The 24,754-nt window shown below is 43.1% G+C and overlaps 1 protein-coding gene across 1 annotated transcript; it reads left to right on the forward strand.

Moving 5' to 3' along the window:
- Positions 1 to 2,000: 2,000 nt before the first annotated feature.
- spaca4l (sperm acrosome associated 4 like) lies at positions 2,001 to 20,819 on the forward strand. Its single transcript, XM_060915390.1, has 3 exons — positions 2,001 to 2,133; positions 17,992 to 18,102; positions 19,407 to 20,819. Exons 1-3 carry the CDS (start codon positions 2,082 to 2,084, stop codon positions 19,625 to 19,627), a joined length of 384 nt encoding a protein of 127 aa, XP_060771373.1. The 5' UTR covers positions 2,001 to 2,081; the 3' UTR covers positions 19,628 to 20,819.
- The last annotated feature ends 3,935 nt before the right edge of the window (positions 20,820 to 24,754 follow it).

A 24,754-nucleotide genomic window follows, 5' to 3' on the forward strand; every position in this document is an offset into this window, starting at 1 on the left:
TTTTATAAGGGAAATACGGATTTTGGAGTTTGGTTATACAGGTTTGATTGACCAAAGGTTGACATGTATGCCTACATCACAATCCTTCATAAATAACACTGGCAGGGATTTTTTTTCTTTTTTGCTGCACTTGAAAGTCAAAGTTTGCACACAACTCAGAATGCTAAGCTAACATTACCAGAATCACACTGACACCGAGATGTCTAATGCTGGGGGACGCTAAGAGACAAGTCACAGCTAGTCAGCTAATTTAACCTTACAAAACCTGGACTTCCCTGACACAAAGGGATGGAAACATGGGTGGTAAGCTCACCAACAAGGCTAGCGACCAACACACGAGCTCTTATTACCAGTACCGATGTCTGTGTGTTATCTAGCAAGTTTGCTAACATCAGCTCGAGATGTAGCTAGCGGCTAAATTTCTGTCGAAATGGACGACTTGGATTATGATCAAAAGCGAGCGAGTTGACGACTTTGCTAACAAAAATCAAGCAAGTCCAACAACATGACACGTAGCAAAGCAGCTAGTGTAATATTACTCAACAGAAAGAAGCCCAGCTTGGCATCTGTCTCAGACTTTTATCTCTCTTAGTTCTCGCTAACGAGTAAAATCCAGTCCAAGATTTGCTCTTGTCTGGTCTCTTGCTCAGTTACTCTCTCTTTTCTCATCCTGGCTTCGTCTGATAGCATCTTCTTTGGTCTCTTCACCTCGACTGCCATGATGTCTGTACTGATTATACTCATCTCATTCTCATTATCTCTAGCCACTTTGTCCTGTTCTACAGGGTTGCAGGCAAGCTGGAGCCTATCCCAGCTGACTACGGGCGAAAGGCGGGGTACACCCTGGACAAGTCGCCAGGTCATCACAGGGCTGACACATAGACACAGACAACCATTCACACTCACATTCACACCTACGGTCAATTTAGAGTCACCAGTTAACCTAACCTGCATGTCTCTGGACTGTGGGGGAAACCGGAGCACCCGGAGGAAACCCACGCGGACACGGGGAGAACATGCAAACTCCGCACAGAAAGGCCCTCGCCGGCCACGGGGCTCGAACCCGGACCTTCTTGCTGTGAGGCGACAGCACTAACCACTACACCACCGTGCCGCCCCACTGATTATACTAATTTATCTTATTTTTATGGCTAGTGTTGCTGGATGATTTTGGAAGTGAGCCAGAGTGCTGTAAAGTGTTCCACAGTTCTCCTGAGAGGTCTCAGGGATGAATCATTAAAGTTACATAGTGCTGTAACTGGTGAACTGGGCGTGGTTTCGGAATAGAAAACGAGCCGTTCTTCGTAATACAATCCAAAGTACCATCAAAATAAATTTGAAGCTGATATTTGAAAGTAAAATTTCTACCTTTAAAACTCACTACAGCTATAATGTTTGGTCCACTCACATACAGGTAAGAGCATGTGTGTGTGAGTGTTCGCACCACACCCCTAAGCCCTTGTTAGCTGAATTCTTGATATCACTGGATTCTAAAATGGTGCTGTATTAGACACAAAGTGCACTGGATAGTGAATAAGGGCCTGTTCTATTATACCCTAGATAGGGTGCATGTCCAAGCCATTTAAGATTCAACCAAATATTAAGTAGTTCTTTAATTTTAAGATTATACCTGTGTGTGTGTGTGTGTGTGTTTAAAGTTAAACTAGACCCAAGAATTATATTGAGACAGAGTTTAAAGCCAGACAGTCTGTTGGAATTCATTATATTTGTATTGCATTAAATATTGATAAAAAGAACATGAACACTTTTTAACATGAGCACGTCCTGGTTTGCCAGCCGACTCACTTCCCAAACGGAGATCTAGGGCCCTCGGCAGGCTGCAGGACTCCACCGGCTGGGGCCCCGTGCAGTGCGCGTGAGCAGGGAGCGCGTGGTGATGCGGGACGGAGCCTCGGGGTTCGCTGTGTGCGGGAAGTTAACGGGATCAAGGAGCCGCCCAGCAGCAGGGCGGGGCCGCCTATAAAAACTAGCGGATCTCTGTAAGGGCACTTAGTCTGGACTTTATTTCCATTTTATTAAAGTACAGAAGGGAAAAACAAAAAACAAAACACACGGCAAATATGAGCAAAATCCTGGTGGGCATCTTCACTGTGGGACTGTGTTTCACCCTGGGTGAGTAGAGCACAACTATACATACTTTATTTTATATATATATATATATATAACACATACAGAGAGAGAGAGTGTCTGCAATTTAGCTCCACATTTTTAATAAATATATCTTTGTTTATTTAGTCTGTAATTTGGCTCCACATTTATTTATTTATTTGGAGTGAGTGTCTGTAATTTGGCTCCACATTAAAAAAAAAATTAATTAATTAATTAATATTTATTTATTTGGAGTGAGTGTCTGTAATTTGTCTCCACATTTAAAAAAAAATTATTTATTTATTTATTTATTTATTTATTTGGAGTGGTTGTAATTTTTCTCCACATTTAATTTTTTTATTAATTTTTATTTTTTTATTTTTTTTATTTGGAGAGTGTGAGTCTGTAATTTGTTTCCACATCTATCTATCTATCTATCTATCTATCTATCTATTTATTTATTTTTCTGAGAGCGTGTCTGTAATTTGGCTCCTATTTATTTATTTAATATTTATTTCCATACAGGTACTGCGTTACACAATGGGGAATTTTTATATAGAAAAATATTTTAATCTTTTATGTTTTTTTCCAAACAAGCAATTCTGAGTTTCAGAATAGACATTTTTATTACAATATTATTATTATTATTATTATTATTATTATTATTATTATTATTATTATTATTATTATTTAATTTATGAAGCGTTTCCCACCTTTTTGGTTCATTTTTCTTTTTTTAGCATTTATCTTAAGAATATGAAAATAAATGAATAAATATTTTAATAAAAATAAAAATTTGAGGCAAAATAATTTTCTTTTCTTTATTCTCTTTTTCAGCTTGGTATTTATACCTTTTGATTAATTTTTACTAAAGTTTTCCAGTGTGTGATTTATTTTTCTTTTTCATTATTTACATCTTGTTCCACTTCAGTGGTGTTCCCTTTATCACCGAGAGGACAATGTGAGAGAAATCTTTTCCCTCAGAAATGATTTGAAGGTGACGTCTTTTCTCCTGTTTGTTGTGTTAAGCTGAAGTGTGCTGTGAAAGACGTCGGTGAGCCGGACTCCACCCTGCACACCGTGTTATTCAGTAACCGACATAACTGGCCTTATTCCGTTATCTGGCTATGTTGGATCTGTGGCTTGTGTAATAGAAGAGTCAGGCTCTGTGTGTGTGTGTGTGTGTGTGAATAACATATCACCTTCAAACTACTTCTCACGTGTTGGTCCTGTTTGACTTGTTCTCGTTTAATGGGTCTGAGCTTGAATAACACTGTTTACGCAGGAGCTGAGTTCATGAGGGTGGACACAGAAACTCGAACATGGTTTATACCAAATATGATGTCCATGAGACCAAATCAGGGAAATATCACAGGCTTTAGAGCAGATCGAAGCCTCGGGAGACCACATACAAGACCGAATAGACTGAATCAAGTACGTATGAGAATGACTAGTCCAATCTAAGACCAATCAGACCTAATTTGAGATGTGTTTTACCAAATATGGAAGCCATCTACAAACCATTCTGTCAAATATGAGCCTAAATATACCCGATATAAACTAAAGATAAGTCAGTGCACCGAATACTGAATAAAATACACCAAATATGAGAATAATCTCAGACTGAACCAAATATAAGATTGATTGGACAAAACAGACCAAATATATAAAGCATAAGACCATGTGAGACTGAATCAAATATGAGATGCTTTCAATTAAACCCTTTTTCCCTCCTTCATAGGGTCTTTGCTTGTAAGAAGTGTGTTCTATCAAATTATTATTATGAGACATAATAAGCCAAAACCTGAGCTGGATTGCCCCAAATCTTGAGCTGCTCCGTCAAACACTTAAAAGTAGCAGGCATGAGGTTGAGGCGCACCCAAATCCTTGCAAATTATAGTTTGTGCATAGTTGAACTTGCCCTGGTAGCTTCACTCACACAAACGACTCGTTTACAGCCTCAGCAGCTCGCCGTCTCATGCCACTGTTTCTTCCCTGCTGTTATTATTAACAGCTTACTTGATTTTACCAATAAAAAAAGGAAAAGTGCCTCATTGTGAGAAATGTACTGCACTACCAAGAGCATAGAGATCATATTTAACCTCAGTATGTGTAGAGAGAGCCCTGTGATGACCTGGCGACTTGTCCAGGGTGTACCCCGCCTTTCGCCCATAGTCAGCTGGGATAGGCTCCAGCTTGCCTGCGACCCTGTAGAAGGATAAAGTGGCTAGAGATAATGAGATGAGATGTGTAGAGAGCTGTTTGGAATGAGTTACCCCTGGTGGTGAGATGGTGCAAGAACCATGTCACAGAGAAGAAAAAAGAAATCTTTGAAGTCAGAATATTTTTCAGCTTATATTACAATCTAAAGAGCTTTCTATTTATGTAGGCCTATAGACATTAATAATAATAATAATAATAATAATAATAAGGGGGCGGCACGGTGGTGTAGTGGTTAGCGCTGTCGCCTCACAGCAAGAAGGTCCTGGGTTTGAGCCCTGTGGCCGGCAAGGGCCTTTCTGTGCGGAGTTTGCATGTTCTCCCCGTGTCCGCGTGGGTTTCCTCCGGGTGCTCCGGTTTCCCCCACAGTCCAAAGACATGCAGGTTAGGTTAACTGGTGACTCTAAATTGACCGTAGGTGTGAATGTGAGTGTGAATGGTTGTCTGTGTCTATGTGTCAGCCCTGTGATGACCTGGTGACTTGTCCAGGGTGTACCCTGCCTTTCGCCCGTAGTCAGCTGGGATAGGCTCCAGCTTGCCTGCGACCCTGTAGAAGGATAAAGCGGCTAGAGATAATGAGATGAGATGAGATAATAATAATAATAATAATAATAATAAATGTGTAGATGAAGATACAATACATGTCCAGCAGAGGGCAGCATTGCTGTATATGGAAATGGCTAGCTCAAGGGTGTGTATTTGCATAGACACCCTTGCATCAGAGGATTTCTACACACCTCGATTGCATCAGAGGATTTCTAGAACATCTCTATAAACTCTGATGTTAAATTTAACACCAGCGTACGTGTTGCAGCATGTCATCACACCTTGGTCCTCATGCAATCGTTTAACCACTACAGCTTCAATAGTCTTGGATTAGCGTGCATGACTAGAATGCAATTTGGGGTCTAGTCTGTGACTGGACTATTAGCATGACCTGCTACTACACGTCCCATTTAAAAACAGCTACCCAAACCCTGTCTACTGTCTAGCTTCCTGTATTGCTTAACCCATCCACTCTCCTCACCGGTCCTCCTTAAATATCAGACCTTCTTGTAATCCTAAAATTACCTTCCACCTCCTTTTCCACTTCTCGTCTCTCAGCTGTTCAGTATCTCTTTCTGTTGTATAAGGTTGTTTATCTCACTCATGCTTGGACTTTATGGAAGAGTGGTGGGTGAGCTGTATGAAATCCTGTTTGTCTTTGTTCTCTGGTCTAATGAGACCAGCATTGGCCTTTGAGAGAAACATAGCACTGCTCCGTACCCTGAGAATACCATTGCTACTGTGACGCACGGTGGTGGTATCGTCATGTTGGCATTTACCCTTCAGCCTATTGGTTGCTTCTCTGCCTGATACCTTCTTTACCTGTTCACTGATGGCTTCTCCCCTTTTGCACCACCCCTTTGCTCAGGTGCTTTGTTTTTGTAGGTGGGGTAATTGAAGCACAGGGCACTCCGCCCTAGGCGCATGTTAGCACAGGGACTTTCCAACAAACAAACACATGACCTCGTGATTAAAGCTATTATGCACTTGTGATTACTGCCTTCCTCCAGGGTAGTTTCATCTCCAGTTTTCTTGTGATCATGTGACCATCTGGTATGTTGCTTGTATTATTGTCTGTCTTGTTGTTTAACGGTCTTACTCTCGGCTCATTTTGAGAGAAGAGTGAATTTAGTGGAATTGGTTCTAGATAAGGAACACATTGTCCTGTGGTGCCCTGCAGAAAGACACTTCATCCAGTCAGCTGCCTCCGGGGAGTGATACATGATGCAATATTTCCTAAGGCACTTTAAACAGGTCCTAGAAACTGGTCTCTCTGTCTATGGCCAAGAACTCTTGTTCTCTTTTACTGTCTGTCTAACCACCTTGTGATCTGTCTAACTTCCTGTCTGACGATGTTGTAGGGATGCCCCCACTGAGAGAGTGGCTGTAGATGGAGAATAGAAAGTGATGGAGTACTGAGCCTTGTGGGGCACCAGTAGTTGCTGATGTAAGGGGTGTTTAATGCAAGAAATATTGAGCATAACCCCTTTATTCAGATGGAAGTGATGACGGTCACAAGGTTTTATTAGATGGTTTAAAGGAATGGGATCCTGCGGGCAGGTAAAATGGTCAACCAGAGCTCTAATAAGTGACTGTTTAAAAAAAAATGCCCGATCAAGAATGTAATAAGTGCATATATATATCAAGAGGCGGACACACTAACCACTCAACCAACTCGCAGTGCTCAGATATACGAGCGTCGCGAGTTGGCCGAGTGGTTAACATGTCTGCCTCTTGACCAGGAGATCATGAGTTCTACTCATGGTTGGGTCATACCAAAGGGCATCATAAAATATGGTCAAAAGTTCTTCCTGTGCCAGGACCTGGTCTTCCCAGGCAGTCTCCTGTCCCAGTACTAACCAGGCCCTTAAGGCACATTGAGTGGTGCTAATCTCCACTTCTGTAGCTCTTGGCTTCTCACCTATACAACTAAGGTTACAGTGGGGGTTGGGTCCTCTGGTAACTGCAAGAATTTGACTCCCCACTTGCATCTGTATTGCAGAGTGTCTTGCCAGATGGCAGTAGGTATCATTTTTATGAGGGTCTTTGGTATGACCTGACCGTGAGTAGAAATTGCAATCTCCCAATCAAGAGGTGGACATGCTAACCACTAGGCCAACTCATGGTGTATAAAAAAAAAAATGGTACCTACTGCTATCTTTCAAGGTGCTGCCATACAGACATGAGTAGGAAGTCAAACTCTTGCAGCTGCCAGAGGACCAGCACCCCCCCCCCCCCATTGTAACCCCAGCTATGTAATAGGCAAGAGGCCAATGGCTATAGGAACAGAGATCGGTGTCGCCCATTGTGCCTTAAGAGCCTTGTTAGTACTTGGAATGGAAACTGCTTGGCACAGGAGGGACTTATATATGTGAGCATTATAGGTTTTGGCACTATACAGGTTATCAAAGAGCTAAAACTAACATGTGCTGATGCTAACTGGAATAAATGTGTCTTATTGCTGCTTTTCCACTACAAACGCGGCTGAGCCGTGCCGTGCTGAGTCGGGCTGAGTCGAGCCGAGCGGGGCTGTTGGAGTTGCATTTCGACTACAACCGCGCTGAACCGTGCTGGCTGGAAGTGGGTGGACACATTGGGTGGAGTTAGCGAAAGTGGGTGGACGTCAGGTGATGTCGTTAAGCAGCGCAAACAGTGACATCAGTGAGCTTTTAAGCAGTAGTCTCACGACCCGAATAGTAAACAATAAACATGAAGTCGTTAGTGTTGCTGGTCTTGGTTCTGTGGCTTGTTGTTACCGACAACGCCAACAGATACTGGCAAGAGCATATAGATGAGGCGAGGCGCATAAGGCTTCAGAAATTCTCGTAATTCGTAATTCTTCTCCTTCCGGGTTTGCGGTGTTTACAGATCCCAGCGTGCTCGCGGGGCGTGTGTGGGCATGTGAGGACACTCCTCCTCACCAATCAGTGCACAGGGGAGTGTCTGCTCACGCCCCCAGCCTCACTCGGCTCGCTTTGGCTCGCTTCAGCCCCACTCCAAAACCGTGCGAGTTTTAGGGGCTAAGCAGGGCTGAAGCGAGCTGAGTCGTGCTGTTTTTTGGTAGTCGAAACGCGAGCCGTGTCGGGCTGAAGTGAGCTGAAGCGAGCTGAAGTGAGCTGAAAAAGGGTAGTGGAAAAGGGCCATTAGTTTGTCCATGACTGTGTGTTTTAATGACCTCATCATGTTGCTCCTTTCCAGTGTGTTCAATAGAATAGGATTTAGTGGAAATATATAAACACACATGCGCATACACACACACATCCTTTCCCATTTCCCTTTGAAGGATTTTGTAAGCTTGTGGTCTGGACAGAGTCTGCTTGACTTGTTTTAGCCCTCACAGCATCAGGAAAAGTTTTATAGGAGTCAGGAAATGGAAAACAGACGAATGTAGTGCATGTCAGTGTGTCACATGCTCGGCTTTCAGCAAAACACCGTTGTCATAGAGGAGGACTTGAAGTTTACAATGCTAATTCATTAGTGGAATTAATTCCCCAGGTGTGTCGTTCTTTGAAACGCAGGCTGGCTTAAGTTCTATTGTGCGTGTTAAGTATCACATTTCTAAAACAAAGGAGTATGACTTGGAAAAAATGACTCTCGTTAGCATGAACATGAATGAATAGGTTTGTTGGATTCACAAGAAAGACCTGACTCACTCCCGATACCTGTAGTTAGTGTAGTTATGTAAGTTGATGCACTAGTATAATTGTTGTTGAATGGCTCTCTTTAAATGAATCGGCTGAAATGATTCATAAGCACAAATAAATTGGTCAAAAGTTTTGAAGTTGCTCACGTAGCGGTTAGTGCTGTCACCTCACAGCAAGAAGGTCCGGGTTCGAGCCCCGTGGCCGACGAGGGCCTTTCTGTGCAGAGTTTGGATGTTGTCCGCATGGGTTTCCTCCGGGTGCTCCGGTTTCCCCCACAGTCCAAAGACATGCAGGTTAGGTTAACTGGTGACTCTAAATTGACCGTAGGTGTGAATGTGAGTGTGAATGGTTGTCTGTGTCTATGTGTCAGCCCTGTGATGACCTGGTGACTTGTCCAGGGTGTACCCCGCCTTTCGCCCGTAGTCAGCTGGGATAGGCTCCAGCTTGCCTGCGACCCTGTAGAACAGGATAAAGCGGCTAGAGATGATGAGATGAGTGAATCAAAAGCCTTAAATCTTCTTTTATATTACTCTTCTGAATCTATTCAGAAACCTGAATGCAAATGAAGTGAATCAAACCTGTAATTTCTAACTTGTATGAAATATTGCTTTAAAAAAAAAAAGAAACAGTTAAGGAAAGTGAGGTTTTTTAAATACAATTTATCTTCGTTTGTTTGAGTAGTGAATCAAATGAATCGTGTATGAGTGGCATTTTAAATGACTCTGATTCATAAAGCGATTCAAGTCCTGATTATTAGTTTCAGCTTGATAATGATGAGGAGATTTTGGTTTCAAAGATTTGACATTTATCATAATGTATCACCCTTTACGTCACATGATTGAGGTTTTTTTATATCATGGCTTTCCACGTGCTTTTGTGCGTCACTTCATGAGACTGTGTGATGCGATGATGTCATTGTGATGATGCCGTTCAAACACAACAGTAATCCTGATGGTATTTGACCATAAACACTATAAATGCACTTGTGCCTGCTTGGGCAGTTCAGCCTCGTAACCTCAGGAGGGGTGTTTTCTGACAATACCATGATGTTGCTATGCTAATGCTATAAATGCTAATCCTGCCCGGAAGTGTGATCATTTCCAGTCATGAAGAGCCATAAGAACCACAACAGTTTATTTTAAATATTCAAGTACTGAGAGTAGGAAATATCAGAGTAATTATGGGGCTTTGGTCATGTGATCAAGGTTACAGCACTGCATCATAAGACTGACATTATAACGCTGTGAATAGGTCATGATGAGTGGCGTATCACATGCTAAATGTCTGAGCACATTTTTTTTCTAGATTTCAAAACCGACCTTTCATGATGACTAACACCATGATAATGTGGAAATGAGATGATGGAAGTGAGATGTTTCTGAAAAATTAGCATGTCGTAACATGCTCTTGTACAACCTCGAAACATACATGAGCGTTTTAAAAGTTCTTATCTTTCTCACACACACACCCTCTTAAGTTTTCAAAGCTTGTTAATGCTGCCAAATTCTGATTTGAGTCCATGAGTCAGCATTATCCTGTTCTTCCACAGGTTTCAATGTGTCTGTCAAAACATTAAACTGAATCAAAGCCTGCTGCGTAATTACCGCAAGCGTTTGGGTGTGTGAAAAGCTCAAGTTCATAGTAGAAAACGTCTCGAATTTGTTTATCAAGATCATCAATTACACAGAGGAGTCAAATAATCAAATGAATCAGTGACACTTTAGAGTTAATGTACTGTCCGAATCATTCCTGCAAATTTAATAGACTCGACTCAAATGAATCAATTCATAATTAAGATGAAGCAAAGCATTTTTTACATTCATTTACTAATCAAAACAAGCATTATAAACAATCATCGTGTCTTTGAGGTGATCCGAGTCGAACTTCTAATACATGCATTGCTTCATGTGAGAATTCGCAAAGTGAGTTGATTCAGAGGGCGGCACGGTGGTGTAGTGGTTAGCGCTGTCGCCTCACAGCAAGAAGGTCCGGGTTCGAGCCCCGTGGCCGGCGAGGGCCTTTCTGTGTGGAGTTTGCATGTTCTCCCCGTGTCCGCGTGGGTTTCCTCCGGGTGCTCCAGTTTCCCCCACAGTCTAAAGACATGCAGGTTAGGTTAACTGGTGACTCTAAATTGACTGTAGGTGTGAGTGTGAGTGTGAATGGTTGTCTGTGTCTATGTGTCGGCCCTGTGGTGACCTGGTGACTTGTCCAGGGTGTACCCCGCCTTTCGCCCGTAGTCAGCTGGGATAGGCTCCAGCTTGCCTGAGACCCTGTAGAAGGATAAAGCGGCTAGAGATAATGAGATGATTCAGAAGTTTGAGCTTGTCTTTTTCTTTTAGTTTTTTTTTCAAAGAAGTGAATCACAGAAGACTCTCTCAAATGAATCACTTCATTGTAAACGACTGTTTTAAGTGAATCGGTTTGGAAGCACACATACAAAGTGGCTCAGGGTGGTGAATCAAACATGATTTAATTGTTTTCAACAAAAAGAATCATTTAAGTGAGTTGTAATTCCTGTCATTCATTAGTGTGAGACAATGATGGGACATTGTTGAATATATGCATGTTTTCCTTTGTTTTTTTTTCTTTACTTATTTTATGTGAGTTGAGTGAACCAACAAGTGCAAATGAATCAGAACAAGAATTTGATTCGTATTCGTGACTCAAACCAGTGAATTAAAAGAAACAAATCACTAAAAATAAATGTCCAGTACTAATTAGAAATAGTGATACGTTCTCAGATAGTTCTGTTTAAATGAGTGAGTGAGTCAGGTGAATCAATTCACTTAATGGAAATGAAAATCTTTAGATTTTAGTAAATTTGCTCATGGGTGAATCAAATGTGCTGTGCAGAGGTCGTTTGAAAGACATTAGGAGGAGTCAGGAGAATCAGTTAGTAGATACAGACACAAGTATCTTCAAAACTAATGTTTTTAGTGAAGATACACAAGGTGGTGAATCTACTATTCAGAGTCTATTCACTTGAATGATGGTTCAAAAGAAATTAATCACTGAGTCACTAATTTTAATCAAATCAGTTATTTGTGAATGAGTCTTTTAAAGATAGTTGGGTGAATTGATTCATAAGGGCATGTGAACTGAAAGAAATAAGCAAATCAGTGCATCAGGGTCAAAAGATTAAATTCTGTATGATAAGTATGTTTCTGGAGGAAATACTTTTGGATTTGCTTGACTAAGCTTATAGTAAGAGTTTGCTGAGTGAAAACAGACCGTTCGACTGAACATGCAGGTTTCTAAAAACTTCTGGAATGTGAGACTGTGAGAAATGACGGTGTTGGAAAAAAAGCTACACCCTGAATATTTGGAGTCGTATAACAACTGTCTTTAGGGTGTTTAATTTTTTGTTTTTAAATAATATTTTAGAATTTAAAACTGTTGTAAATCAGTTTAAAAGAACAAATTCAAATAAATCCGCAGTTTTAGCAAACTGACTCAGAATGCTGAATCAAATGTACATAATTCAGTTTACTCAAATGTACAGACTAAATAAATGAATCCCTATAATATTAATGAGTGTAAAACCTTGAGCGGGTGGGTGGAGCACAGAAGTACGGCAGGCCAGAACTGAGTTTCCAAAAACTCTGTCACACTTTTCAGCGTTTACACTCTCCCAGACACTCAGACACGCACGCGCGCGCACACACACACACATCAGTCATCTGGTTGGGGAGCGCGCTCCCTTCGTCTGCTCTCTCCCTCCTTATTTAGGGTGTGGTCACTGGGGAAGACACACAAACACAGGTTAATTGACATCAGGTGCAGTGATTCTGCCACTTACCTTCCCTGACTCCGTCCTCCGGTCACAGACCGATGCTTGACCATGCCCCTGCTGCCACATACCCCCACCGCCCGACTCGGGCCGGGCAGCTGTCTGGCCTGCAGCCGACACCACCCCCCCCTTGATGGGAGAGGAAGTCTGCCATGACCATCTGCGCCCCTGGCTTGTGGATCACCTTGAAGTTAAAGGGCTGGAGTGCCAGATACCAAGGGGTGATCCGCGCATTGGCATCCTTCATGTGGTGGAGCCACTGGAGGGGTGTGTGGTCCGAACAGAGGGTGAAAGGGCGTCCCAGCAGGTAGTAGCGGAAGGTGAGGACTGCCCACTTGATGGGTAGGCACTCCTTCTCTATTGTGCTGTAGCGCCCCTCACGCACTGACAGCTTCCTGCTGATGTACAGCCCCTCCACCTCCTGGGACAAAACAGCCCCCAGCCCTCTGTCCGATGCGTCCGTCTGCAACATAAAGGGGAGAGAAAAGTCAGGGGAGTGTAACAGTGGCCCCCACGCAGTGCAGCCTTCACCTCAGAGAAAGCCTGCTGGCATTGCTCTGTCCAGTGGACTGGATCTGGTGCCCCTTTTTAGTGAGATCAGTCAGCGGGCTGGTGACCTCCGAATAATTAGGTATAAACCTACGATAGTAGCCAGCCAGCCCCAGGAACTGTCTCACCCCCTTTTTGGTCTTGGGCCTCGGGCAGGCCGCAATTGCTGCTGTCTTATTAATTTGGGGACGCACCTGCCCATTGCCCAAGTGGAAGCCCAGATACCGTACTTCCACCCACCCAATTGCATACTTCTTCGGGTTGGCCGTGAGACCCACTCACCTCAGCGACCCAAGGACGGCCCTCAGGTGTTGCAGATGCCGCGGCCAGTCATTACTATAGATTATGATGTCGTCCAAGTATGCGGCCGCGTAGGTGGCATGGGGGCGGAGGACCCTGTCCATAAGCCGCTGGAACGTAGCGGGCGCCCCAAACAGCCCAAAAGGAAGTGTGAGAAATTGGTGTAAGCCAAACGGTGTGGAAAAGGCCGTGGTTTTTTTTTTGTTTGTTTGTTTGTTTTTTCTCCTCGGGATAGTGGAGTCAAGGGGATCTGCCAATAACCCAGTGTCAAATAAAAGCAAGCCGTGCCTAGTCAATCCAGCAACTCGTCAATATGAGGCATTGGGTACGCATCGAATTTAGACACCGCGTTGACTTTTTTTCTATAGTCCACACAGAACCGGACTGACCCGTCAGCCTTGGGAACCAAGACCACCGGGCTGCTCCAGTAACTGTGGGACTCCTCGACGATGCCCATTTTGAGCATGGCCTCGAGTTCTTCCTGAACCACCTTTTTCTTGTGTTCGGGTAGCCTGTAAGGGCGGCTGCGCACTACCACCCCCGGGGGCGTCTCAATGTGGTGCTCTATGAGGCGGGTGTGGCTGGGCAGGGGCGAGAGCACGTCCGAAAATTCAGTCTGCAACTGGGCAACCTCCGTGAGTTAGGTCGGGGAGAGGTGGTCTCCACAGGGGACCGGAGAGGTAAGCGATGTCAATGTTCCCTTTTGCACCTCCGGCCCCAGCTCCGCCTTCTCCGGAACCAATGACACCAACACCATGGGGACCTCCTCATTCCAGAGTTTGAGCAGATTGAGTTGGTAAATCTGTAGTGCCCCACCCCTGTCTGTTCGCCTCACCTCATAGTCAATGTCCCCGACTCGCCGTGTGACCTCAAGGGGTCCTTGCCACTTGGCGATCAATTTGGAGCTCGACGTGGGCAACAGTACGAGTACTTTATCTCCCGGTGCAAACTCCCTAAGGCGCGTACCCCTGTCGTACAGGCGGATTTGCTGTTCTTGGGCCTGCTGCAAATTCTCCTGGGTTGTGTGTGTGTGTGTGTGTGTGTGTGTGTGTGTGTGTGTGTGTGTGTGTGTAGTTTTGCACACAGGTCAATAACATATTGGATTTCATTTTTGCTCGGTGAAGGTCCCTCCTCCCAATTTTCCCGCAGTACATCTAGGATGCCATGTGGCTTACACCCATATAATAATTCGAACAGGGAGAACCCTGTGCAGGCTTGTGGGACCTCTCGCACTGCAAATAACAGGGGTTTGAGCCACTTATCCCAATTGCATGCATCTTTGCGTACAAACTTCTTAATTATGTTCTTGAGGGTGCGATTGAACCGTTCGACTAAACCGTCCATTTGCGGGTGATAAACGCTGGTGCGGATCCGCTTAATTCCCAGTAACCCATACAGTTCACGCAGCATGCATGACATAAACGAAGTGTCTTGATCAGTCAGAATCTCTTTGGGGATTCCGACTCGGGAGATGATGTGGAAGAGTGCTTCCGCAATACTGCATGCTGAGATATTGTGACAAGGCACTGCTTCCGGGTATCGCGTTGCATAGTCCACCAGAACTAAAATAAAGCGATACCCTAGTGTTGACCGATCTAATGGCCCAATGAGATCCATCCCAATTCTTTCGAGCGGGGTCTCGATTAATGGTAGAGGGCACAAAGGCGCTTTTGGAATGGCCGCTGGATTTACTAACTGGCATTCATGGCATGCAGTACACCACCTACTGGCATCGCCGCGAATCCCTGGCCAATAGAACCAGGCCATTATTCGGGCTAGTGTCTTATCCTGCCCCAAGTGTCCAGCCATGGGATTAAAGTGAGCCGCCTGCAATACAAGTTCCCGGCGGCTTGTTGGGATCAAAAGTTGTGAGACCGTCTCCTTAGTCTGAGTGTCCTGCGTCACTCGGTATAATCTATCCCTCATCATGGAGAAATAGGGGAAGGATGGGGTGCCATTTGGCTGGAGTGTTTGATCATCGATTACTCTCACTTGGTCAAACGCATGCTGCAGAGTCTCGTCTCACGATTGCTCTAACGGGAAATCCGCGAGAGATTCCCTGAGAGAGGGAGGAGGAGCCTGCTGCTCCTCACTCTGATGCAGAGATGACGTAGATGGCTCTGTGACAGCTGCTCCCACCAATGCCAAACTGGGACCTCCCCCTGCTAAACTACAGCAGGACACACTTTTCACTAAATGAGTAATTAATTCCCGAAATCCCGGCCAATCAGTCCCCAAAATTATCGATTGGGTAAGGCGAGGATTAACCACCGACTTTACACTAAATTTCTCCCCTCGAAATAGAATGTGGACCAATACTAAAGGGTAGTTGTGAACATCCCTGTGCACACACAACACCTTCACCAATTGTGCTCCCCCTAATGCCTCGTCTTGCACCAGTTCTTTGGTGGATTGAGGTCTGATTACAGCCAGAGTCCACCAAAGCCTGATACGTATCCCCTTGGACACTCACCGGTATGCAATATGCTCCGGCCCGATTGAGGGCGGTTCCTGGCGCGTCGGGGATCCGGACCACCACGCCCACCTCCATTGCTGAGCACTGATGCTGGAGGTGCCCCGGCTCCCCGCAGCACCAGCAAACTGGCCCGGGCTTTCTCTCTGCACCGGCGCTCTGGGGCTCACTCACCTGAGGGGGGAGAGAGACAGACACAGAAACGGGAGGGCACCGCAGGTGCAGCGGGCCGGCTGGGGTGGAGCTGGTCCCCGCCTCCGCGGTGGGGGAATGGGTCGAAGACGAGACATAGAAGGGGGGGAGGGAGAGAGAGAGGAGAAGAGGAGATCCTGCCGTGGAAACAGCCGCCAAATGATCCTCCGCCAACTCGATGGCCTGATCCAGTGATGCTGGGCGATGGCACTGTACCCACTCTGCTATTCCTTCAGGAAGTTGGATGATGAACTGCTCCTGTGCCACCAGATCGATGATTCCCTCGGCGTCACAGTTGTCAGCCCTCAGCCACCACCGGCAGGCGTCCCGGAGTTGCTGGCCAAACGCGAACGGCCGGCCAACCTCCTCTAGGCATAGAGCGCAGAAGCGTTGGCGTTGTTCGCGGGTGCGCCCCACATGCTGGAGGATGACCCGCCACAGGTCTGTGTAAACCAGCCGGCTGTCGGCGGGGAGCTGTAGCGCGGCCATCTGCGCCTCGCCCATTAGCAGAGGGAGGAGGCGCGCCACGCACTGTTCAACCAGCCAGCCCCAGGCCACTGCTGCTTGTTCGAATAGTGCGAGGAAGGCCTTGGGGTCGTCGTGCGGGCCCATCTTTGTTAGGGTGGGGTGGGCCCGCGGTGGTGGAGGCGGTGGACCCTGCTGACGCAAGAAGGTGTCGGAAAGCCTGACGATCTTCCTGTTGTGCCAGCACCAGGGCCTTGAACCGTTGCTCTTGCTCCTTTCTGAGGGCGACCAGCACCTGGTGCTGGCTCTGTTGGGCCGTGGCGAGGGCGTGGATCAGGTCTGAGAAGGGGGAAGACTCCATAGGGCTGTTCTCCTCTGTGCTCCGTCCTGGGTTTCGGCACCACTGTAAAACTTTGAGCAGGTGGGTGGAGCACAGAAGTATGGCAGGCCAGAACTGAGTTTCCAAAAACTTTGTCACACTTCAGCATTTACACTCTTCCAGACACTCAGACACGCGCACACTCATCAGTCGTCTGGTTGGGGAGAGAGCTCCCTTCCTCCGCTCTCTCCTTCCTTATATAGGGCGCGGTCACTGGGGAAGACACACAAACACAGGTTAATTGACATTAGGTGCAGTGATTCTGCCACTTACCTTCCCTGACTCCGCCCTCTGGTCACAGACTGATGCTTGACCATGCCCCCACTGCCACAATGAGATTTCCAAACAAACTGGTTCTTTTGAAATGAATCTTTTGAGTCAGTTCAGAAGTGCAAAAAGGTAAATGACTCTCTGAAGTTTTAGCAAATGTCTTACTCAGGCTGGTGAATCAGATGTGCATGATTTCAGTTTAGTCAAAAGATTCAAAATAAATGAAATCACTCTAGTCATAATTAATTCTTTTTAAACAAGCCCTTTAAGTGATTCTCAGTGAGGTTAAGGTCAGGACTCTGTGGTGTGTGAAAATGAGTCCTCATGCTCCCTGAACCACTCTTTCACCATCTGAGCCCTAATTTTATTCCCGTGCCATCTGAAAAGAAAAAAAAATATCCATTGATGTGATGTGAACCTGGTCATTCAGTGCATTCAGATCGTCAGCTGACTTCATTTTATTGCCCCGTAACGTTGCCGAGTCTTGACCTGACCAACTGAATCAACCCCAGATCATCACACTGCCTCCAGAGGCTTGTACAGTGGACAGTATGCATGATCGCTTCATGAGCTTCCCTTCTTACCCTGACACACCCATCACTCAGGAATAGGGTCAATCTGGACTCATCAGACCACATGACCTTTCTCCATTGCTCCAGAATCCAATCTTTATGCTCTTGAGCAAACTGAAGCCTTTTCTCCTGATTAGTCTCACTAACAAGTGGTTTTCTTCTGGACACACAGCGGTTTAGTCCCAATCCTTTGAGTTCTCATCACACTGTGAGTGGACACGATCTTAATTTCACTATTAAACACAGCCTGCTGTCCATTTATTTTATGATTCAACTTCACCAAGCGTTTAAGTGATCTCTGATCAAAGTCAGTCAGGATCTTTTTCCAACCACTTTTTTTTTTTTTTCTGTGAAGGTGATGGTTCATCACGATCCTTCCAGGTTTTAATAATGTGTTGGGCAGTTCTTAACCCAATTCCAGTCATTTCAGCTCATCTCCTTAGTTTTCTTTGCTTAATGTAGGCTTTCTCTCTTTCTCTCAGGCTACACTCTGGAGTGCTATAAGTGTGACCTAGGATTCTGGGGTTTGTGTATCACCACCAAAGAGACCTGTCCAGCCAACGAGCTGTGTTTCTATGGAAAGGGGAAGACAGGTAACAACACATCCAGTCTCTCTCTCTCTCTCTCTCTCTCCATGATTACTTGTATTTATATTATGATTACAATGCTTCCATGATAGAGCGGCAATAACAGAATGGGTTAAACGTTGGTAATAAGATCACTATCCAATAAATAAAGACGTTATTAATCGCGGAGGGTCTTCAGGCTGGAACACTTCGCTGATGAGAGAAATCGGAGGGGAATCAGCTGACTGGTCTGAGTGGACATCTACAGTCACTTATAATATATCATGAAATAAAATTAAATGGAGACTGTGACTAAAGTCACAGTAATTTACGCTAGCTCTTACAAACTGGGATGTCTGGTAACCATACCCTATAGATCCGGAGCAGTAAGAGATAGAGAATGACACTTAATGAGGGGGGAGAACCTGTTTTTCATGGATCATTCTGGATCAGTGATCCAGATCAGCACCAAAAGTCATGGCAATATAATTCAGCCCAGAGGTATTCTTCATGTGAAATTTGGCAATGATTAATTGAAAACTGAGGGAGAAATGGTGTCCTAAAAACATTTGGATAAGAATATAATAAAGTAGAAAGATCCTGAGTGAGAGTAATGATTTGTGCCAGTGCTGCTAGCGCAAATTAACTACAGCTGTAATAACTGTTAAAAAGAACATCTGTGATAACAGCTTGAATGATTAACAGCAGTGTCGTCTGCAGATCATCTGTAAAACAATGGAAAGAAAAGCAGTAATTACAGCGAGAATAACAACGTTAACAAAAACACTATGAAAAGCAACAGCTGTAACTGCAGCAGCAACTACTGTAACTGTTGGGGAAGCCATGGCCCAAAGGTTAGAGAAGCAGTGTTGGGACCAAAAGGTCGCTGGCTTGATTCCCTGGACCAGCAGGAATGGCTGAGATACCCTTGAGTAAGGCACCTAACCTCCAACTGCTCCCCAGGCTGCCCTGGATAAGAACATCTGCTAAATGTCTGTAATGTAATAAGAATAACTGCAGTAGTAATAAGTCAAGTCAACTTTATTGTCAAATATGCTATACATGCTTGACATGCAGCACAGATGAAATTTCAGTCCTCTCTGACCCACGGTGCAAACAGGCAATGCAATAAATAAAAATAGAATAATTGAAAAAAACAAACAGTATAAACACTCTAGATAGTTCCTATCTATGATGTATATCTATAATAACAAACTGAAAAGAAATAACATCTGGAATGGCATGGAAATGGAAATAGAGTGTATCATTTAGACTTTTTATTAATTTTTAAATAATTTTAATCTGTTTCTTTCTCTCTCTCTCGCTCTCAGCGGGTGTGATTAAGCTGCAGATGAAGGGATGTCTGGACGTAAAGGATTGCAATAAGACGACCGATGTTACCTTTCCCACTGAGTCCAACACCACCATCTACAAAATGACCAAAACCTGCTGTAACACCGACCTGTGCAACACCGCCACGCCGCTCGCTTACACACACACACTCCTCCTCGCCTCACTCGCTGCACTGCTCCTCACCAAGGTGCTGGTGTGAGGCAGGGTCTCTCTCTCTCACACACACTGTACAATTTTTTTCCTTTTCGAGCAGTGCTCACCATTGTCTCTGTGATGTTTCAGGGTTTTTCTTTTTTGTTTTTTTTATTTTAATTGCAGCGATAAAATGTAAAACTTTCATTTAATGCCCTAACATCATTGTGTTGCTCGTTCAGTTTATGTCTTGACGAGATGAATCCTAGCCTTCTGTTATGTTTTACCTTTTTTTTCCCTTTTTTTGTAAAGAAGTCTCTCGGTAAGATGTCCCTGTCGACACTGAAGTGTTATCTCTCTTTAGGGGTTCAGTTATGAGATGTTAAGTTAAAAAAAAAAAAATCCATCATTTTTATAAAATTTAAATGAACTTTTGTGTTTTTTTTTCCCCTTTTTTTTTTTTTTTATTGATTCCCAGAAGCATTTGAGCTAAAGGTACAAAAAGAGATTTTTGTGCCAAAATTCAGCGAGTGTGTAAACTGTTAATAGATGTAATTTATTCTGATAAATGCTGTGCAAAAATTCTGACTTTTCAACATTCAAGATGTTTAAACTCTAAAATGCCAAAAAAGCAGCTTTTTTTTTTTTAAACCTGTAGTTTTAGGTAAATTTGCCATTTCGATGCCAAGCATGTGTCATCCTAACACACAAGCTCTTCGTATCTGAAAGAAAAAAGGGATTTTTTTTTTGTGAACTAGAAACATTTCAGGGTTCAAAATATAAGAAGTAAAAATCAGTCTGGAAAAGTGTCATGTGGGGGGGGGGAATGAAGTGCTTGAGATGATGTTGGCTGTTTTGCTTTCTGATCAGGTTCTGGATGCAGTTTACAGTTTAATGTTCTCTAGCTGTCATGAGGGTGATTACACAATAAACCAGAATTGGTCAAAAAAAAAATCTGTCCTGTCACATGAAACTCAGTCAAACCAGACCACTCATCCAGCGAGGAGTTAAAATGTACGAATATTGTTTTATACCTGAAATGCAAATTACTTTGATGGTACGAGTGAGGATTTCTCCGTCTCCAAGTCCAGTTCTGCTAGTTACTAAAGATATACTTCACAAGAAGGAAGTGATTTACGGAAAACCTTCAGAAACCTGATCTTCCTGATGTTTGAATCCGATCCAAAATCTAATCTTTCATTCAGCCGAGAATCTCAGATTCACAGACCACCTGAAGAAATAAAGAGCCTTAATCAAAAGGCAAATGTCTTATTTTTGTACTACTTTTTAATAATAATAATTATTCTATCCACATTCACTGGATATCAGCAATCGCGTGTTCTGATTGGCTACTCTACTACTAGTCTATAAGCTCATATACCGTGAGTAGAGAAAAACAAAATGGTGGCGTGTATCAAGTCCGATGCATCACTTTGTCAAGTATTTAAAAGAAACAGAAATGGCTAAAAAAAAAAGTCTCTCTTTTTTTATTGTTTTATACCTGAAATGCAAATTACTTTGATGGTACAAGTGAGGATTTCTCCGTCTCCAGGTCCAGTTCTGCTAGTTACTAAAGATATACTTCACAAGAAGGAAGTGATTTATGGAAAACCTTCAGAAACCTGATCTTCCGATCCAAAATCTAATCTTTCATTCAGCCGAGAATCTCAGATTCACAGACCACCTGAAGAAATAAAGAGCCTTAATCAAAAGGCAAATGTCCTATTTTTGTACTACTTTTTAATAATAATAATTATTCTATCCACATTCACTGGATATCAGCAATCGCGTGTTCTGATTGGCTACTCTACTACTAGTCTATAAGCTCATATACCGTGAGTAGAGAAAAACAAAATGGTGGAGCACATCAAGTCCGATGCATCACTTTGTCAAGTATTTAAAAGAAACAGAAATGGCTAAAAAAAAAGTCTCTCTCCTTACCCCCCACCCCCTCCCCAAATATCTCCTGTTCCACACTCCAGCCCAGTCGGTGGCAGTAATGCACCTTTTAAGTTGGTTTGCCAACCACCAAAAAACCCTAAAGAAGAAAAAAGAAAATGGTGGAGTGTGTTCCTGAACCAACTGAGGATGAAATTAAAACTCTATTCAAAAACAAAACCTCAAAACAATACAAAAAAGCAACAAAATATGGAATAAAAGTATTTGATGGTAAGAACGTATCTTTGTCGAAGCGACAAAGTATATGGACACTTAAGATTATCCTGGTTGTCACTGTTAATCTATAGGTAATGTGATGAACTATACCATGCGGTTCACCTACTGTTTTCTGCAGTTCTCTAATCAGCCGATCCCTCGACAGCAGCACGATGCATCAAATCACGAAGATCCAAATCAAGAGCTCCAGTTTATGATCAGAATGTGAAAAATTGTGATCTCACAGTGAAGTGTGACTTTCTTTCACTGTGGCATGGGTGTTGGCTTGAGCCAGATGAGTATTTCTGGTTTGAGTATTTCAGAAATGGCTGATCTCCTGGGGTTTTCACACACAACAGTCTCTAGAGTTTACACAGAATGGTGCGAAAAACAAAAAACGTTCATAGAGTGAGTGAGCGACAGTTCTGTGGGTGGAAACAAACGCCTTGTTGATAAGAGAGGTCAGAGGAAAATGGACAGATTGATTCAAATTTGAAGAAGAACTAATAATAATAAAATACTTATTTCATGCAAATTAAGATTTAAATATGATAATATGCACATTACACACATTAATAGTGAAATTATAAAACATTGTCTATGGTATATATATATATATATATATATATATATATATATATATATATATATATATATAAAGGAAAACAAATGTATATTGCTTATTGTCTAAAATAATTTATATTTATCTTCATATAAATATTACAGTTGCAAAATCAATTAATAAAATGTTTCTATAAAAGAAAATCAGAATATGATGGAAATATCTCATAATAAAATAGTGATCCATTAATATGATCAGTTGTAGTTTTTAAAATTTATTCATAAGCAGCCCAAAACAAAAACGTTTTAACTAAAGACTTAAAATTGTCAAAATTAACATTGGATGGCTTTGGGCTGAAATGCCCAAGAGTGGCGGCACACACATACAGTATGCAGCGGCTTTACTCTCCTATGATGAACTAAATTTCGTTGTACATTTGTGCAGCAACAATAAAGGCATTCTATTCTATTCTTCTCATGTCTGATTTCATGAGGAAGAGCATTAAAAAGTTTAGGTGCCTCAACAGCGAAGGCCCCGTCACCAAGAGTCTTCTTGGTTCTACTCCTACAGCCAAGAACAGGGATCTTACAATCAACAAGAAGTTCCTATTAAAGTGGCCGGTGAGTGTGTATATGGAATTGTTTTAAACAAAAAAGTGTTAAAAAATAATGTTGATATTTTAGATCCTTCAGCATATCCAGCGTTTCCCTTCATGACGCTTGACCCACTATTGGCATTCTCTTAACCAGCTTCATGAGGGAGTCACCTGGAATACTTTTCAATTAACAGATGTGTCTCGTCAAAAGGTAATTAGTGGATGAGTTTCTTGCCTTCTTAATGCATTTGAGATCAAACAGTAAATAATAAACAAGCTATAAGTAAATAGCCCTGTTCCATCCACAGCTGTAGTAATCCATACAGTATTATATCAAGAACCGAACAACTAAGTAAAGACAAACGACATCCATCATTACTTTAAGACATGAAGTGACTTTTAATTAATAACAATAAAGAATAAACACTTGATGAGAAGTTTAAAAAAAATGTGTAAAAAAGGTAATGGTCTGTTTCCAGTCCTGAGGAACTGTCTAGAAATGTCTCACTGTGATTTCCTGTTCAAACAGGAAGTCAGGATGATGGCATGTTGAAGCGCTTCGTTGATTTACATAACAGCCAACTGTGGTGACGCGACGAACACGGCTTAACACCTGATATAAAAATGTAGCTCGTTTGAAAAATGACTATAAATCAATATAAATGTTATTTGCGTTATTAATATTAATGATACTGTAACATACACTACAGCACTGTTGAGTTCTGGACCCTGATTGGTCAGAAGGTGATTCTAATGCATCATCGTTTCTGTAGTAACAGCTCATTTGCAGCGACGCGTCCAGCCAGAAGCTTGGATTAAGACACGTCATCAGTGAGATGGTTTTCAGTAAGGAGGTTATTATCATCAAATCAAGTCAAGTCAAGTTTATTTGTATAGCGCTTTTAACAATAAACATTGTCGCAAAGCAGCTTTACAGAATTTGAACGACTTAAAACATGAGCTAATTTTATCCCTAATCTATCCCCAATGAGCAAGCCTGTGGCGACGGTGGCAAGGAAAAACTCCCTCAGACAACATGAGGAAGAAACCTCGAGAGGAACCAGACTCAAAAGGGAACCCATCCTCATTTGGGCAACAACAGACAGCCTGACTATAATATTAACAGTTTTAACAGGTATAACCCTCAACTGTCCTCATAGGGCCGTCCTTCACAGGAGTGGGGCGATAAAACTCCGACCAGACACAGGGCACCAGGATGGATCAAGCAGGTCCGAGGGGCAGAAGAGGCCAGCATCTCAATCCCAGGATCAACATGTAACTCAGAGGGACAGATTGGGGGGGGGGGGAGAGAGAAAGAAAACACAGGTTGTTAGGTATGCCCTAAACATGACAAGTATTAAATCTGTGTGGTAGGCTCACAGAGACGAGAGTCTTTACATCATGCATAACACACAACAATGGTATGTTAATATGGTAAAAAATATCATGACCTGCTCTGGCTGGATGCTTGATTGGGTGATGGGAGCACACTCCTCAGCAATGATGAGATGCAGATCATGTGTGGAAGGAGTCTCCAGTGTCAGCGCTTGGTAACACTCAGAGGTAAACCTGTACATTTTCTCGGTCTTCAAGACAGATGAATTTTTACTCTTTGTGCTTTCCTAAGCAAGAACATGTCATGCAAATATTTTCCAACAAATTTAAATAAAAGCCACACCCATGGAAACATCATCATGGAAATCTGTTATCACAACAATGTAAACTGACAAACAGCTACTGAGGTTTACGTCATCAGGGTTTCTACATTCCTCCTCATATCACCACACATGCATGCAGAGTCATGACATCATGTCTTACAAATTGAGCAATGCTGCTGTCATCAAGTGTAGATCTCAGCTGTCAGATCCTGTTGTACAGGAATT

This window comes from Neoarius graeffei, chromosome 2 (genome assembly GCF_027579695.1).
Source record: "Neoarius graeffei isolate fNeoGra1 chromosome 2, fNeoGra1.pri, whole genome shotgun sequence".
NCBI lineage: Eukaryota > Metazoa > Chordata > Actinopteri > Siluriformes > Ariidae > Neoarius > Neoarius graeffei.